A 17,070-nucleotide genomic window follows, 5' to 3' on the forward strand; every position below is an offset into this window, starting at 1 on the left:
ACTTTGTAATTTAAAATCTGTTGTTATAATACTTAATCTGGTGAATAGTAATTTATCAACAGTTGGTTTTTCAAGGATACCAGATGAATGTTTGCCCCAAAACATCAAAATAACTATTTCAACTGGATGTTTACTTATCTGTGTTCAAGGACACAGCTATGGGCATTGTGCAGGATAGAAATATGTGTAAAACGTTATGCCTTCACTCCAGGAGCTGACAGTATGTAGCAGGAGTGATAAACACTGTGCATGGTGACAGGAAGTGCTGCACATACAGACTACATAAGCTGTAGGTGGTAGAGCTCTTCAGAGGCGGGACAGAGCCTGTCTCACTGGAGGGATCTGGAAAGCTTATTACAGGAAGTGATATCTGAGATGAGTTTTGAGTAATGGGACAGATATAGTCTGGTAGAATTGGATCCTATGTGCCATGCGGAGAAAATGGCATGGCCCAAGGAGTTGGAAAGGGAAGAATCAAGCATATTTGAGGAGACCCTGTTAGAGTAGGGAGAACTTTATGTAGGGGTAGTTTAAGTTAGCAGTATGGGAGGCCAGATTATTGAGGACTTGGGGGCTCAACTTTTCCTGATAGCATTTGGGGTTTCTCGAGTAAACAAGTCAGATCATGATCAATGGCCCTTAGGAAGAGTTTGTTGAGTGAATTAGTATGTGGTGAAACATTTGTGTAGTTTTGCAAAGTGTAAAGAGTCTCGGGAAACAAAGCAATTCCTCACCATCTAATTTACCTCCTAGAATCCTTGCTCAGTCATCTATGTGTTGAGTTTTTTTACACTTTGCTTTTCTTAAAACAGAATTAGGTAACTTACAAAGTGCATGAATCATTTTGATCTGTATTGACTGCCATTTTTGTTGCTCTCAGAATAGTACTGATCTAGAAATAGATGTTTTAGCATTAATACATAGGTAAGTCAGATCCCTCGTATTCTAGTCATTGACTTTTCTGAAAAATTATCTTGAAAATTAAGGGATTTAAAAAATATTCCTTGAAATTTAGTAGTCTTAGATAATTGAGGAAATACACATAGCTTTACTACTCAGGGAAAAAATGGAATAATTACTAATTTGATTTTTGTATTATAATTCACTTTGTTTTTTCTAGAATTTTTAAGGAGTTCTATGGTTGTTATCAAAAGCAAATTTAAGATTTTTAACCTTCCATACTTAAGGATATTTAATCTTTCTAATGAATAAGATTTATATAATATTTTGACTGAAATGTTTCTTAAAATTTTTGTTCAGTTAAATGTCATTTATAAGAAAATTGTCCAAAATTACTCAGAATTCTTCAGGGCTTTATTTCCTAGAACCATATCCCTATTTTTCTACTTCACATGAAGCAGTGGCCACTTCTGGAGATACTCCTTAGTCTGTTATAGGAAATATTTTATATATTTAATTTATTCTAATTTATAAATGACTATTTAAAATATTTTAACCCAAATCTGTGTGTGTGTGTGGGGGGGTTGGTTTTTTGTTTGTTTGTTTTTAAAGGAGAATCATTCTACACATGGCTGGAAGGTAAATTTATATGTCTGCATTTTAAATTTATTGGATTCTTGTTAAAAATGTATGGATTAATTTAATATATTTTTGTAAGTTCAGGATTCATTACCTAGACAACTAATTGTAACAGAGCTTGAAAGAGAATAATATATTTTAAGTTACAGTATTTTAGGATACAGTGGCTTAAAAATTTTGAGATTGTGGCTCAGTCAAGAATAATCAGCATTAGGGAAATACACAGGACAGATACTGTCCTCAGGTTTTTGTTACTGGCTTCTCAGTGTTATTTTGATTCTGTATGAAAATTAATTCTGTATATACCACTCATCCACACTGCTTTCTAGTAACCATTATGCAAACCTACTTTGTAAACAGAGGCCTTCTTTTTAGAAGGAAGATATATATAAGTTATATATATAATTACATATATAACATATATATAATATATATATTATATAATATATATATAATTTATATATATAATTTCATATATATATAAATTATATAAATAATTATATAAAATACATAAATTATATATAAATGTATAAATAAGATATATATTTAACTTATATATATAACTTATATATATAACTTATATATATAACTTATATATATCTTATTTATACATTTATATATAATTTATGTATTTTATATAATTATTTATATAATTTATATATATATATGAAATTGAGGGAAGTAAATTAGGTTTCAGCAGATTTTAAACAATGTTTACACATGTTAATATAGCCTAAACTTGTCTAATTAAAGGATAAAGCAATATAGATCCCAGTAGATACTTTGAATTCTTATGTTTTCTAGTGTTGAAAATACGAATGCTATTAATGGAAAGCTGAAACATTCTAGGATTTTAATAGCTTTGTTAAAAAACTGGATTTGTGATGCTTTTTAAAAATTTGCCAAATTGCCATTCATTTATGAAAACAAAAGTTAAAAAATATTAATGAAAAATAAGCAAGTTGAATGGAGATCATAACCTTATAGGAACTCTACAGAGTAAAACTAAGTACTTAATTCTATTTTATGTTTGCTAATTGGTGATGTCAACTTGTGAACATAATTTCTCTTTGTTTTTAATGAAGTGTCTACATATATTGGCCATTTTTAAGGTGAATGTTTTTTATATGCCACTAATACTAGGAGTGATACTGATAAATGGCCCATGGGGAAGATGATTCTTAACTTTGTTTCATTAGCTGTCTTGTAAAGACACAAATTGTGAAAAGTAGTATTTAGGTTAAAAGAGGTGGTGAGAGATTCTGAATATTGATAGTGGAAGATGGAAGTGAAATGTATGGGCAATAATGAATTCTAGGGTATTCTGTATTAACCTCTTTTGTGCTATCCTACTGATGGGAACCCCTGAATATTGATATATGGTTCCAGAGAATACTCCTATTTTTATAGTCAACTGACTCAACTTTTCTGAGATTGTTTCCTCATCTGGGCCATGAAACTGACAATTGCCAACCTTCTTACTTACACAGTGTCCAAATGTCATATAAACTTATTACAGTAAATCTAGCCCTTTTGTGAGAGAAAAAATTATAGTCAATGTCTTATAAATCACTTGATGAAGGTAAATTTGAATGAAATTAAATCCAAAAGAAAGAGGCCCACTCTCTAAATTGGATAGTTGACCTTGCTCTGTATTGTTAGAAATAGAAGCTGATATAAAGAACTTCTGAAACTCAACACCTGAAAAGCAAAGAATCAAGTCAGAAAATGAGCAGAAGACATAAAAAGACACTTCTCCAAAGAAGACATACAGGTGGCTAACAGACACATGAAAAAATATTCAATATCATTAGCCATCAGGGAAATTCAAATCAAAACCGTACTGAGATACCACCATGCACTAGATAGAATGGCAAAAATTAACAAGGCAGGAAAAAACAGATGTTGGAGAGGATGTGGAGAAAGGGGAACCCTCTTCCACTGTTGGTGGGAATGCAAGTTGGTGCAGCCACTTTGGCAAATAGTATGGAGGTTCCTCAAAAAGTTAAAAATAGAGCCACCCTTTGACCCAGCAATTGCTCTACTGGGTGTTTACACCAAAGATACAGATGTAGTGCAAGGAAGGGGCACATGGACCCCAATGTTCATACAACAGTGTCCATAATAGCCAAAACTGTAGAAGGAGCCGAGATGCCCTTCAACAGATGAATGGATAAAGATGATATGGTTCATATAAACAAAGGAATATTACTCAGCCATCAGAAAGGATGAGCATTTGCATCAATATGGATGGAACTGGAGGGGATTATACCAAGTAAAACAAGTCAGACAGAGAAAGACAATTTTATGTGGTTTCACACATCTGTAGAACATAAGGAATAGCACGGAGGACATTAGGGGAAGGGAGGGAAAACTGAAGGGGGCAGGAATCAGAGGAGGAGATGAGAGATTATGGACTCTGGGAAATGATCTGAGGGTTTCAGAGGGGGAGGGTAGAGATTTGGGTGCCCTCTTGATGGGTGATAGGAGGGTGTGTGTTGTGACGAGCACTGAGTGTTACGCAAACAATGGATCATGGAACACTACATCAGAAACCAGTGATGTATTATATGGTGACTAACAAACATAATAACAAAATAATATTAGTCAGGAAAAGAAAGAAATAGAAGCTGGCAAATTTTTACTTTGTAAATCAGTCCTTGCAGATGTTACTTAACACTCATCCAGGAATTTCAACCAGTAAACAATGTACATTGACTGTTATATATGAGCAGAATCGTATCAGATGGAGTGCAGGAGTATGATGGAAAATTATTTTACGTAGCCTTACCGTGTTGCCTACTCCGTTATTTAACACTTCCGTCAGGACTTCTGTGGTTGGAACTGCATCATGCAGGGAAAAGCTGTCCAGCATTTTCCTGCCAACTGTATTGTGGGTCTTATTTGTACACTCAATTGGCACATGTGTTATTTTTACCATTTTGCTTGAAGTTACCTAATTTTCAGTTTACCGAAGTATCTTTCTACTCCTCATTCTCACTTATCCATCCCCATTTCGAGTACAGAGCTTTGAGGGCTTTACCAAGGAGAATGGCCTCCTGGTTTACGCTCTTATTCTAAGCATATGAATCTTCACAAGCTTTGCTTTGTCTGTTTTTCCTTCTCTGGTCATCTTAGGTGTAAGCACTGCTTAGAAAGGTAGGTTAGAAGGAAGAGAAAGTGAACTTCAGATTTGATCATTTTGCTGTTTGGTAACAGATTTGACTGAAAGTTTTACTAGAAGAAAAGTTAGTAACTAATGTTTTATCTAACTTGTTCATGATGGTTGTATCCCTTGCTACCCTGAACATTCAAAATTGCCCATATACTTCTATTTTTTTTAAAGATTTTATTTATTTATTTGGCAGAGAGAGATCACAAATAGGCAGAGAGGCTGGCAGAGAGAGAGGAGGAAGCAGGCTCCCTGCTGAGCAGACCCTGATGTGGGGCTCCATCCCAGGACCTTGGGACCATGACCTGAGCCAAAGGCAGAGGCTTTAACCCACTGAGCCACCCAGGCACCCCTGCCCATATTCTTTTAGAAGAAGCTTCAAAAAAGAACTTAATTTTTACTTTTTGGTCCCCATTTGTAAAGATGGGAATATTCTAGCAAGAATTCTGAATTAGAGAATGAAATCTCAAAAGAATTACTTTTTCCTGTGAGAAAATACTTGCTTTAGAGACATATAGGGTAGAACATAGAGTAAATTGAAGATCTAAAAGATCTTGGGAAAAAATGCAAAGTAAGCCACATATATACTCTTACATTTCAAAAATCCCTCAGCTTATAAATGAGGCTATTTCTTAGTTCCTTCCCACTATTGAAACCCATTTTCCTCAGGAGTAGTTTAAAAAAATGACATAAGCCAAAAAATGCTTTTGGATGGTAAGGGAAGGAAAGAGCCAATTGCTTTGAATTTAGTGGATTCTTAAAACTTAAGTCTTTGCATTTTTCTTTATTTAAAATATTATCTATAAAGAACTGTTTCTAGAATTTTTTTCTCTTTTTATTATGGTAAAATATATATAATGTTAAATTTACCATCTTAACCATCTTAAATTTAGTGGTGTTAAGTATATTTACAATGCATATTGCTCTTATAATAAGAAAAAAATTTTTAAAATTGAGGCAGAGATAGGATAGGAGAGTGGAATTATCTTGACCTCCATTTGAGCTTAAGAAGTCTACATAAAAGAATTATCTTGACCTCCATTTGGGCTTAAGAAGTCTACATAAAAGAATTTTCCATCATATTCCATCACTCCATCTGATATGATTCTGTTCACATGGTAGATAGTCAGCATATATTGTTTATTAGTTAAAGTTCCTAGATGACTCTTCTCCAGGTTTGAGCTCCTTGCAAGTGGACCATACAGTTACATAGACCTGAAGAATTCTAGGGCAGAGGATTAGTAAGACACAGTAAAGAATCTGGAGGAAGAGGAGAAATGGAATGCAGTCTCTTCTTCCTCCACGATCCAGTAGGTTCACAGAAAGAACATCTCTAGGGAAGGGAACGGGAGAAACAGCCATTGTTAAGCCAAAGCAGTGACTTTGAATTACATTTGCTTTAGTTTAGCCAAACCCATGAAAAATCTGTGCTCTTGCCTTCTAGGTAGCGTGGGAGCTTGCCAGGTACATCCATAGTGCTTTGACCTCCAGAGCCCCACATTTTCTGCCTCATTCTGCATTAAGTTATCATAGTCATAACTCCATTCTAAAGTCAGAATCTTATTTTATCTTCTAGGGAGAGCATCCTGATCAAATAATTTTATATTATTCCTTGATTATTTTTACTGTCCTTGAACCTTAACTTTAAAAATAAGCATGTGTACTGAATCTACTTGATTCAGTATTTCCATTATCTAAATGGATGTGATTTCTTTTTCAATATTTTTCTGAATAGGTTTGTGCCTGGAGAAGAGAGTCTTCTATAAACTTATATCTGGACTTCATGCTAGTATCAATTTACATCTGTGTGCAAATTATCTTTTGGAAGGTAATCACGTTTTTATCTACAAACCTTGCCTTCAATTAGTGTAAAAATTCTTGGAGGGGTTATATATATTCTCTAGAGAAAAAAAAATCCTATTAATTAAAGCTGTATTTTGTATTTCATTTTCTCTTTAGAAACCTGGGGTAAACCTAGCTGGGGACCTAATATGAAGGAATTTAAACACCGCTTTTACCCTGTGGAAACTAAGGGAGAAGGTCCAAGAAGGCTTAAGAATCTATACTTATGCTTAATTGAGCTTCGTGCTTTATCAAAGGTGGCCCCGTATTTTGAGCACTCAATTGTTGATCTTTACACTGGAAATGTAGAAGAAGATGCTGACACAAAAACGCTTCTACTGAATATCTTCCAAGATACAAAGTAAGAATGGGGTATCCGTGATCTGAAATTCTGCACTCTGAATAGGAATGAGGTAGTGCTTGAAATAAAACCGAAACTGACTCCAGAAAGTTAGGAAGAGGGAAAATTAGAACTGAGAAGGATCGTGGTCAGTAGACTAGGAGAACAGCCTAGTCACACTTCAGAGTCGGCTCTATTTTCAAACAGAACTTTTGAGTTTTATGTAGTATCAATGTTTAATGCTATTTTATTTTATTTTGAATATTTATTTATCTTAGAGCAAGTGAGGGGAAGGGACGTCAGCAAATGAGAGGGAAAGAGAAAGAGAGAGAGTCTTAAGCAGACTCTAGGCAGATTGCAGAGCCCGACTTGGGACTCAATCCCACAACCCTTAGATCATGACCTGAGCCAAAACCAAGAGCAGGATTCTTAACTGACTGTGCAATCCAGGTGCCCCAAAGCTTAATGTGATTTTAATGGTTTTTTTTTAACCAATTTTTAAAAATTTAACTTTTTCTTTCAGTGTTCCAAGATTCATTGTTTATGCACCACACCCAGTGCTCCATGCAATACATGCCCTCTGTAATACGCACCATCAGGTTTACCCAACCACCACCACCCTCCCCTCCAAAACCCTCAGTTGCTGTTTAAATTCAGATGGTGCTATCCACATGAAAGTAGATACCTAAGAGAACATTAGCTTTATCTTGTAGAATATACCTCTTCTTAAAAAATGCTCTCTATAGAATTTCAGTTCACTGGTTGTTAAAATGAGCATGAACCAAAGTTGGATTAAGAAGTGTCTGAGAGGTTTGAAGTGGCGGGGTGGGGGGTGGGAGGTTGGGGTACCAGGGGGTGGGTATTATAGAGGGCACAGATTGCATGGAGCACTGGGTGTGGTGGAAAAAATAATGAATACTGTTTCTCTGAAAATAAATAAATCAGTTAAATAAAAAAATAAATTAAAAAAATAATAATAATCTAAAAAATAAATAAATAGATAGATAGATAAATAAATAAATAAAAGAAGTGTTTAGAGATGCCTGGGTGGCTCAGTTGGTTAGGCATCTGCCTTCGGCTCAGGTCCTGATGCTGGGTCCTTGGGTCCTGGGGATTGAGTCTGGCGTCGGGCTCCCTTCTTGGCAGGAGAGTCTGCCTCTCTCTCTCCCTCTGCCCCTCCCCCATTCTGGTGTACTTGCTCTCTTCCTCTCTCAAATAAATAAAACCTTTTTTAAAAAGTGTTCAAATTATGCATTAAAACTTAAAACATCTTTTTAACAGAGTGTTGCAAATTTTTCACATAAATTGCTCTTAAGTTCAATTTTTGATGATTTTTATCATGTAATTTCTTTAAAACATTATAGTCTTATAAATTACAAAGCCATCTTATGTTGCTTTACTCTTTTATTGAGTAGTTTACATGTGAACTGTGTGCCTCCTTCCTGTGTTATTAAACTTTACCCACAAGTAAATTACAAATTGTAAATATTTGTGGGGATAAAAAATTATGCCAGAGCTCTACTACATAGTACATGAATTTTTTGTCTGTAACTTCTAGTGTTGTCATTTCATCACGTCCTTTCCCATGCACTTTGACAAGAAATCCATGTTTGCAGGTGACAAAAAAGGGCCCAAGTCATTAAAGGTAAAAAGTTCTTGATTGGAGGATGGGGTTGGGGAGGGGAGAGCAGTTGACCGGCTGTGTTTTAATCCCTTACATCCAAACACTTCTTGCCCAGCCCTGCACCTCATTGAAGTTGGTCTGACTGGGTTTTACTATAAATGGCACAGAAAGCCCCTTCTCCAGACTTCGCAATTCCTTTTGCCTTTCTAAGAAAGTTTGGCCACCTCTTAGTGAAGTTTCTGTTGTTAACTGACCAGTGAATATGGCAACTTTGTAAAGGTTTTTTTAAAGGGTGTTATTTTGAGAGAAAGTTTTCTTACTTTAAAATCACAGTGCATATTGTTTTGATTTTAAAAATCATGACTGTTCACCACTTTGAAGGCAATAAATACTGTATTTTCCTAAAGTTTATTTTATGGAATATTTTATGGGATGTTTAAGTTTCTGGAACTATTATGCTTTTGTCTTTATAGACTCTAACATAAAAGGCAAAAATTACCTGTTACCCTGTGATATCAAAGGAGAATGTATTTTAGGAACATTTTCAAACTTCATGTTGGGAGCTCTTTGTTTTCATTTGCTTACAGCATATCAAGGAATACATTATAGCCTTAAAATGTTCATAAAAGTATTTGAAATTGAATGGCAAATAGTCTTCTGTTTGCAGCTCCAAGGTCTTATATATGTAGTTCTGAAATCCAGAAAACTCCAAAACTTGAAACATTTTTCTTATGTTTGGTGCCAATTAATTTGTTGGCAAAACCTGACCTGTACTGACATAAGGCTATTTATAGTGCTTTTTAAAAAAAATCTGCTTTGTTTGAATGTTGTGTTTTGCCAAAGAACCATTAATGTATATGATTGCTAGGTGTTGCTACACACTCTGGTGGGGTGTTTCATAAATAATGCATGTACTATATTTCTAAAATTTGGAATTCTCAAACACATCTGGCCATGAGATGTTTTAGATGCTCACTGATAAATGAGCACTGAGTGATCCTCCATTGATAAGAGTCTCTTGGTGCTTCTTTGAGGTGAAGTAACTTAGGCACAACTGTATTTTGGTTTTGGAAAGTGGTTTTGTTTTATGATTATTTAGGGTATATTGCTATTGTGGTATTGACTATAACATTAATTTATTTTTGTAATGCTTCCTATTTTTTAAGTATTTATATAAGTAACTCTGGTTCTCTTTGTGGAGAAGGAAGATAGGAGTGAGAAAAGAACTAGCTGTCATCTATGAATTGCTGGAAATTGTGTTTTCTATTTTTCAAAGGTGTATAAAGGAGGACTTAAGTCCTTTTTTTCCATTTCCTCCCAAAAACATGAATTACATGAGAATGAGGAGCAAAGGACTTCTGTGTTCTGTATATTGTCTTTTAGCCAGGGTCCTGTTTCTTCAGGACCTTTCATCAGAAAGCAGCCGGGCAGGGCTTCTGGTGGCCAGAGTTTTGGGCTGCTTTCCTCTAGCTTTTTGGAATAAAATGTTTACCTCGGTACAATAAGATGAAATTTATTTTCTATGTTTATCACATGGAAAAGATGAGGAAACTCTTAGCTACTGTTAGCTTCAGATGAGACTGGCCTTAGTTAGAGTTCTAGAAACAATGCCCAGTTGCTCACAGGCAGAATAATAGTACCCCCCCCCCAACAGGAAGCAAGGATCCAGTCAGCAAACATCCTGGAGAGGCCTACTGGCAAATGCAGGGGACAGAGAGAACACACCCATCATAGAGCCCTGGGATCACCGGTGCTGATGCAGCCCCCATTGCAAACAGTGTGTGGTCCTAAGGAAAAAGATGAAAACTGATCATTGGTCTAAGACTGACTTTCCAATTTGGACTCACATGAGCAATACATGAAAAATAAGTCAAGGGGAGTGAGAGGTTGGGGGAACCAGGTGGTGGATATTAGAGAGGGCACGGATTGCATGGAGCACTGAGTGTGGTGCAAAAACAATGAATACTGTTATGCTGAAAAGAAATAAAAAATTAAAAAAAGAAAGGAAAAGTAAGCCAAACATAGTACAGTTATGTTTACCACTGGCTGTATGCAGATATCAAATGGGGGCAGCAGTAAAGTTCCTTAAAAGTAAAAACCATCTATCACTTACTTTTGTTTTTCCCATCATGCCTTTGTTGGGGCTTTGCACAGAGTAGCATCTCAATAAAAAGTTTGTTGAATCAGCATGTGGGATAAATGTTATGAATTTCCATGGCTAGCTGTTTTAGTGCCATGTTATGCCATGCAAATCCAATCATTTTTCTTCTTGACTGTTGAAAAACACAAGTCATTCATTAATCTTCAGAGCTTTTATTTCTTGTAAATCATACAAGTGCAGTTTAATTTAGAAAGCTCTAATGAGAATAAAAATATTTCCTGCATGTTAGGAGGAATTCCGCTTACATTTCAAGAATATCTCCCATATAATGGACTGTGTTGGATGCGACAAATGCAGATTATGGGGAAAATTGCAGGTTTGTGTTTTGCTTTCTGTTTTAAAACTATTATTAACCTTAAATATTCCTGCTGGGAACTTGCAAGTTTTTATTATAATACCCTCACTGTTCGTTGAAACAGAAGATCTGAAGTATGGCATTTCTGCTTTATTGATATAAAAGCTGAATATATTAAATCCGTATTGTTTTTTTGTTTTTTAAGATTTTATTTATTTATTTGTCAGAGAGAGAGCGAGCACAGGAAGAGTGGCAGGCAGAGTCAGAGGGAGAGGCAGGCTCCCCGCAGGGCAAGGAGCCCGATGCGGGACTCGATCCCAGGATGCTGGGATCATGACCTGAGCTGAAGGCAGCTGCTCAACCAACTGAGCCACCCAGGTGTCCCTTAAATCTGTCTTGTATGTGTAAGAATGTTTTCCCTAGTCTATGCTAATGATTCTGGCTTTATTGTATCTGTTTCTATTGGTACAGTCTTGAGATTCATTTCTGAAGTTGTTGGTTATAAATAGAATATTAGTATTTTGTAGACCCATATAAAAATAAAATATAAAAAGGCTTAATTATCAGGCTTCCATCACTGAATTTATTTTAGTGATCAAAAGAAGACCATCTAGTCACAAAGAAAGTTGTGCCAAGAAGGCCCCTTTCTCTATATATGTATTCAGTGTAAAAAGGATTGTTATTTTGTCTTACTTTCTCACAAAGATGATAAGTCAGAAAAATCAGGAGACAGAATTATTTTAATACATCTTCTCTAGTTCTAATAATTGGTAAATTTTTAAGTGTAGTTATCACTAATAATTTCTAAGTTTTGAATTGCTAGGAGCTGTCAAGAATGCTTTCAAGGTTACATATTAAATATTATAATTCTAATGTGATATTTTCTAGGGTAAGAAAAGGCATTTTAGTAATTTATGTCCAACAAATGTTGAACTCTTCAGGTTCCTTAACAGTTAAGATAAATTTATCATGCATAAGTATGAGGAATTGGAAACTGTATTATGCAGTTTAACATTTTTTTAAAGATTTTTATTTATTTATTTTCCAGAGACAGAGGGAGAGAGAGCGAGAGAGCACAGGCAGACAAAGAGGCAGGCAGAGGCAGAGGGAGAAGCAGGCTCCCTTGCTGAGCAAGGAGCCCGATGTGGGACTCGATCCCAGGACCCTGGGATCATGACCTGAGCTGAAGGAAGCTGCTCAAGCAACTGAGCCACCCAGGAGTCCTGCAGTTTAACATTTTTGTGAGAAGTTCAGTTCACGTGAATTTCGTGACTCTCATCACAGCGGCTGCGTATTCCTTTCAGCCTTTATAGTAATTATTAGATTAATTGTTATGTCTATCTATTTTCTTTAGACTCAGGGTTTAGGAACTGCCCTGAAGATACTATTTTCTGAAAAAGAAATCCAAAAGCTTCCTGAAAACAGCCCATCTAAAGGCTTCCAACTCACTAGACAGGAAATAGTTGCTCTTACCTTTTGGAAGGTAAGAATGGTTTTCACAGTGAGGACTTGCTGGGTTTTGCTGGTTTCAGCAAACTTCAAAGATCATCTTCTCTGCTAAAGCAGTTTGTTTTGCTTTATTTGGTCGACAAAGAGAAAGAGTTATCTACTGTATCCTCACTCAAAAGCCAAGGTCTCAGCAGGTCACGGGAAAAATTTAGTGTGAAATTGGCAGTGTTTCTGATAACCTTCTCAATTTTGTGGGGAAGATATCTTCATATTCAGCTGGTTATAGCTTGGTCAAGTACAATAACGGGTCAGGAAAGGAAAGCTTGGTTGAGATGGTGATGAAAGAAATGAAAGAAGAGGAGATGAAACCTCATTACTTTTTTTTTTGAAAATTTTATCTATTTGAGAGACAGAGCAGATGCACACAGGAGCAGGGGGGTAGGGGCAGATGAGGAGGGAGAGAGAGAATCTCAAGCAGATTCCATCCAGCCCATCTCAGGGCTCGATTCCATGACCCTGAGATCATCATGACCTGAGCTGAAACCAGGGCTTGGAAGCTTAACACACTGAGCCACCCAGTGTGCACACACTGCTCTTTATGTTTTAAGCTGAGGAGGCATTTTCCCTCTGTTCATTCTTAACCCCATTTTCCCCAGCATAGACCTATAGTTTTACTTTTGGTTTATGCCACACATGGTTTCAAACAATATGAATTTGCCTGCAGAGATATAAATGGTACCAACTAACTGAGGAATATAGACAGAAGGAAAACAATCTGAGAAAAATAAGAGAAATCTGTGCTGCCCTGGGAAATAAAAAGTCAAGGAAGAATTATTTTTGTTTTTGTTTTTTTTAAAGGCTGGGGAGCCAAGAGATTCTTTCTTTCTTTCTTCTATTTTTTTTAAAAGATTTTATTTATTTATCTAACAGGCAGAGATCACAAGTAGGCAGAGAGGCAGGCAGAGAGAGAGAGGAAGCAGGCTCCCTGCTGAGCAGAGAGCCCGATGTGGGGCTCCATCCCAGGACCCTAAGACCATGACCTGAGCTGAAAGCAGAGGCTTTATCCCACTGAGCCACCCAGGCGCCACATTTCTTATGTTTTCCTAACAAGCATTTGTGAGCTAAAAAGGGGCAGTGAAGTGAAAAATAAATTGTTTCTTCCCCATTGTGTATTTCTCCTGTGGTTGCCATGTATTTACAACTGGCTGTGTAGGTTGGGATTTCAAACATAAGCTAGACGTAGGGTGTCCATCGTAATTAGTACCTCCTGAAGAATTTCATTCACTCACTCATGAGGCCTGTAAATAAGGTAAAACAGGAGGAATTGAATTAAATGTAGAGTATTTAAATGAATTTTAAGTGAAAAATATTTTCAACAATTTACACATTTTAAATTCAAGTAAGATTAAATTGAGAGTTTGACTTCTTCATTGACAATTTGGATACCTTTTATTTCTCTTTGTTGTCTGCTTGCTGTTTCTAGGACTTCTAATACTATGTTGAACAAGAGTGGTGAAAGTGGGCATCCTTGTCTTGTTCCTGATCTCAACAGGAAGGCTGCAAGCTTTTTCCCATTGAGGATGATATTTGCTGTGGGTCTTTCACAGATAGATTTGATGAGGTTCAGGAATGTTCCCTCTATCCCTAGACTTTGAAGCGTTTTAATCAGGAACGGATGCTGGATTTTGTCAAATGCTTTTTCTGCATCAATTGAGAGGACCATGTGGTTCTTCTCTCTTCTCATATTAACTTGTTGTATCACATTGATTGGTTTGCGAATGTTGAACCATCCTTGTAGCCCAGGGATGAATCCCACCTGATCATGGTGGATAATCTTTTTAATGTGCTGTTGGATCCTGTTGGCTAGAATCTTGTTGAGAATCTTAGCATCCATATTCATCAGTGATATTGGTCTAAAATTCTCCTTTTTGGTAGGGTCTTTGCCTGGTTTGGGGATCAGAGTAATGCTGGCTTAAGAGAAAGAGTCTAGACGTTTTCCTTCTGCTTCAATCTTTGAAAAAGCTTCAGGAGAATAGGTGTTATTTCTTCTTTGAATGTTTGGTAGAATTCCACAGGGAATCTGTCAGGTCCTGGGCTCTTGTTTTTTGGGAGGTTTTTGATCACTGCTTCAATCTCGTTATTAGATATCAGTCTATTCAGGTGGTTGATTTCTTCCTGGTTCAATTTTGGTAGTTTAAATTTTTCCAGGAATGCATCCATTTCATCTAGGTTGCTAAGCTTATTGGCATATAACTGTTGATAATAACTTCTGATTATTGTTTCTACTTCCTTGGTGTTCGTTGTGATCTCTCCCTTTTCATTCATAGTTTTATGACTTTGGGCTTTCTCTCTTTTCTTTTGGATTAGTGTGGCCAATGGTTTATCGATCTCATTGATTCTTTCAAAAAACCAGCTTCTAGTTTCATTGAACGTTCTACTGTATCTCTGGTTTCTACCTCATTGAGCTCAGCTCTAATCTTGATGATTTCCCTTCCTATGTGTGGAGTTGGTTGGATTTGTTGTTGATTCTCCAGTTCTTTAAGGTGTAAAGACAGCTGCTGTGTTCTGGATTTTTCAATTTTTTTGAGAGAGGCTTGGATGGCTATATATTTCCCCCTTCGGACTGCCTTTGCTGTATCTCATAGGTTTTGGACAGAAGTGTCTTCATTCTCATTGGTTTCCATGAATTGTTTCAGTTTTTCTTTGATCTCCTGGTTGCTCCAAGCATTCTTAAGCAAGGTGGTCTTTAGCTTCCAGGTGTCTGAGTTCCTTCTGAACTTTTCCTTGTGATTGAGCTCCAGTTTCAACCCATTGTGATCTGAGAATATGCAGAGAATAATGTCAGTCTTTTGGTATAGGTTGAGTCCTGATTTGTGACCCAGTATGTGGTCTATTCTGGAGAATGTTCCGTGTGCACTTGAGAATAATGAGTATTTTGTTGTTTTAGGGTAGAATGTTCTGTATATATCTATGAGGTCCATCTGGTCCAATATGTCATTCAATGCTCTTGCTTCTTTACTGATTTTCTGCTTCGATGATCTGTCTATTTCTGAGAGAGGCGTGTTAAGATCTCCTACGATTAGTGTATTCATATCAATATGACTCTTTATGTTGATTAACAATTTTCTTAAGTAATTGGCTGGTCCCATATTGGGAGCATAGATATTTACAATTGTTAGATCATCTTGGTGGATAGTCCCTTTAATGGTTGGTTATGTAGTGTCCTTCTGTATCTCTGACTACAGTCTTCAGTTTAAAGTCTAATTTATCTGATATGAAAATCGCTACCCCAGCCTTCTTTTGAGGCCCTCTGGCATGAAAGATGCTTCTCCATCCCTTCACTTTCAGTCTGCGTGTATCTTTAGGTTCAAAATGGGTCTCTTGTAGAAAACATATGGATGGGTCCTGTCGTTTTGTCCAATCTGCAACCCTGTGCCATTTTATGGGCGCATTTAGGCCATTCACATTGAGAGTGATTATTGATAGATACATTTTTATTGACCTCGAGTTACCTTTGAAGTCTTTCTTTCTGTAGACTGTCTCTATATTTCTGTTCAATGCTATTCTTAGGATTTTTCCTCTTTTATAGAACCCCCCTCAATATTTCCTGCAGTGTTGGCTTGGTGGTTGCATAGTCTTTTATGCCTTGCCTGTCTTGGAAACTCTTTATCTCTCCATCCATTTTGAATGTCAGTCTTGCTGGATAAAGTATTCTTGGCTGCATGTTCTTCTCATTTAGTGCCCTGAATATATCTTGCCAGCCTTTTCTGGCTTGCCAGGTCTCTGTGGATAGGTCTGACGTTATTCTGATGGGCTTCCCTCTGTAAGTAAGGAGCCTCTTTGCCCTGGCGGCTTTCAAGAGATTATACCTACAATTATAATTCCTCAATTTGACTATCAGGTGTCGTGATTTTTTTTGGAATGTATAATCTTGGGTGGAGACCTTTCAGCCTCTAGTACATGAACGCTGGTTCCATTCACGAGATTGGGAAAATTTTCATGAAGGACTTGTTCCACTATATCTTCTAGACTTCTTTCTTTCTCCTCCCCTTCAGCGATTCCAATAATTCTGACGTTGAAATGCTTCATGGCATCATTTATTTCTCTGATTCTGTTTTTGTGGTTTCTAAGCTGTTTGTTCCAGGCTTCCTCCTGATCCTTTCTCTCTATGTTTGTCCTCTCCAGATCACTAATTCTATCTTCTGTCTCAGTTACCCTAGCTTTGAGAGAGTTTAGATTAGATTGGAAGTCATTGAGAGCTTTGTGAACCTCCTCCCTGGTAGCTTTCAGCTCCGCCCTAACATTGTGAACATCCTGTCTGGTCACTTTCAGTTCGGCCCTAATCAATTCCGTTTAGTCATCCATGGCTTTCTCCAACCTAGCTATTGCCTGGATAATTGTTAGCCTGAATTCTCTTTCCGACATACTGTCTATGTTGATAGCCGTTAGCTCTGTTGCAGAAGGTCCATCCTCTGTATTTTTCTTCTGTTGTGCATTCCTCCTCCTAGTCATTTTGGTGGGAGATGACTGAACAGATGTAGCTGGAGGTATCATCGGTGGTGCAGTCAGGGTGCACCCTGGAACACTTCTGAGCAATCAGGATTCCCCACCCAAATGAGAGACAAAAGAAAAGAAAAAAAAAGAAAAA

The 17,070-nt window shown here is 36.7% G+C and overlaps 1 protein-coding gene and 2 long non-coding RNA genes across 3 annotated transcripts in view; all 3 read left to right on the forward strand.

Moving 5' to 3' along the window:
• The window catches only part of LOC116573586 (ERO1-like protein beta), a gene marked incomplete at its 3' end in the record, with an annotated part of 47,435 nt that extends 40,661 nt beyond the window's left edge, over nucleotides 1-6,774 (forward strand). Inside the window, exons 7-9 of the mRNA XM_032313757.1 lie at nucleotides 1,489-1,539; nucleotides 6,447-6,539; nucleotides 6,671-6,774. Of these exons, the coding sequence (XP_032169648.1) occupies nucleotides 1,489-1,539; nucleotides 6,447-6,539; nucleotides 6,671-6,774 (248 nt within the window). The remainder of the gene's footprint in view (nucleotides 1-1,488; nucleotides 1,540-6,446; nucleotides 6,540-6,670) is intronic.
• Nucleotides 6,775-6,786: 12 nt separating this feature from the next.
• LOC116573404 overlaps nucleotides 6,787-17,070 on the forward strand; it is a 28,633-nt gene continuing 18,349 nt past the window's right edge. The window contains exon 1 of the long non-coding RNA XR_004278776.1: nucleotides 6,787-6,810. This is a non-coding gene — a long non-coding RNA (uncharacterized LOC116573404). The remainder of the gene's footprint in view (nucleotides 6,811-17,070) is intronic.
• Nucleotides 7,459-8,819, forward strand: LOC116573405. The gene is made up of 2 exons (XR_004278777.1): nucleotides 7,459-7,703; nucleotides 7,931-8,819. It is a non-coding gene; the product is annotated as an uncharacterized LOC116573405 (long non-coding RNA).

The sequence above is a fragment of the Mustela erminea genome, chromosome 14 (genome assembly GCF_009829155.1).
Source record: "Mustela erminea isolate mMusErm1 chromosome 14, mMusErm1.Pri, whole genome shotgun sequence".
In the NCBI taxonomy this organism is placed as follows: domain Eukaryota; kingdom Metazoa; phylum Chordata; class Mammalia; order Carnivora; family Mustelidae; genus Mustela; species Mustela erminea.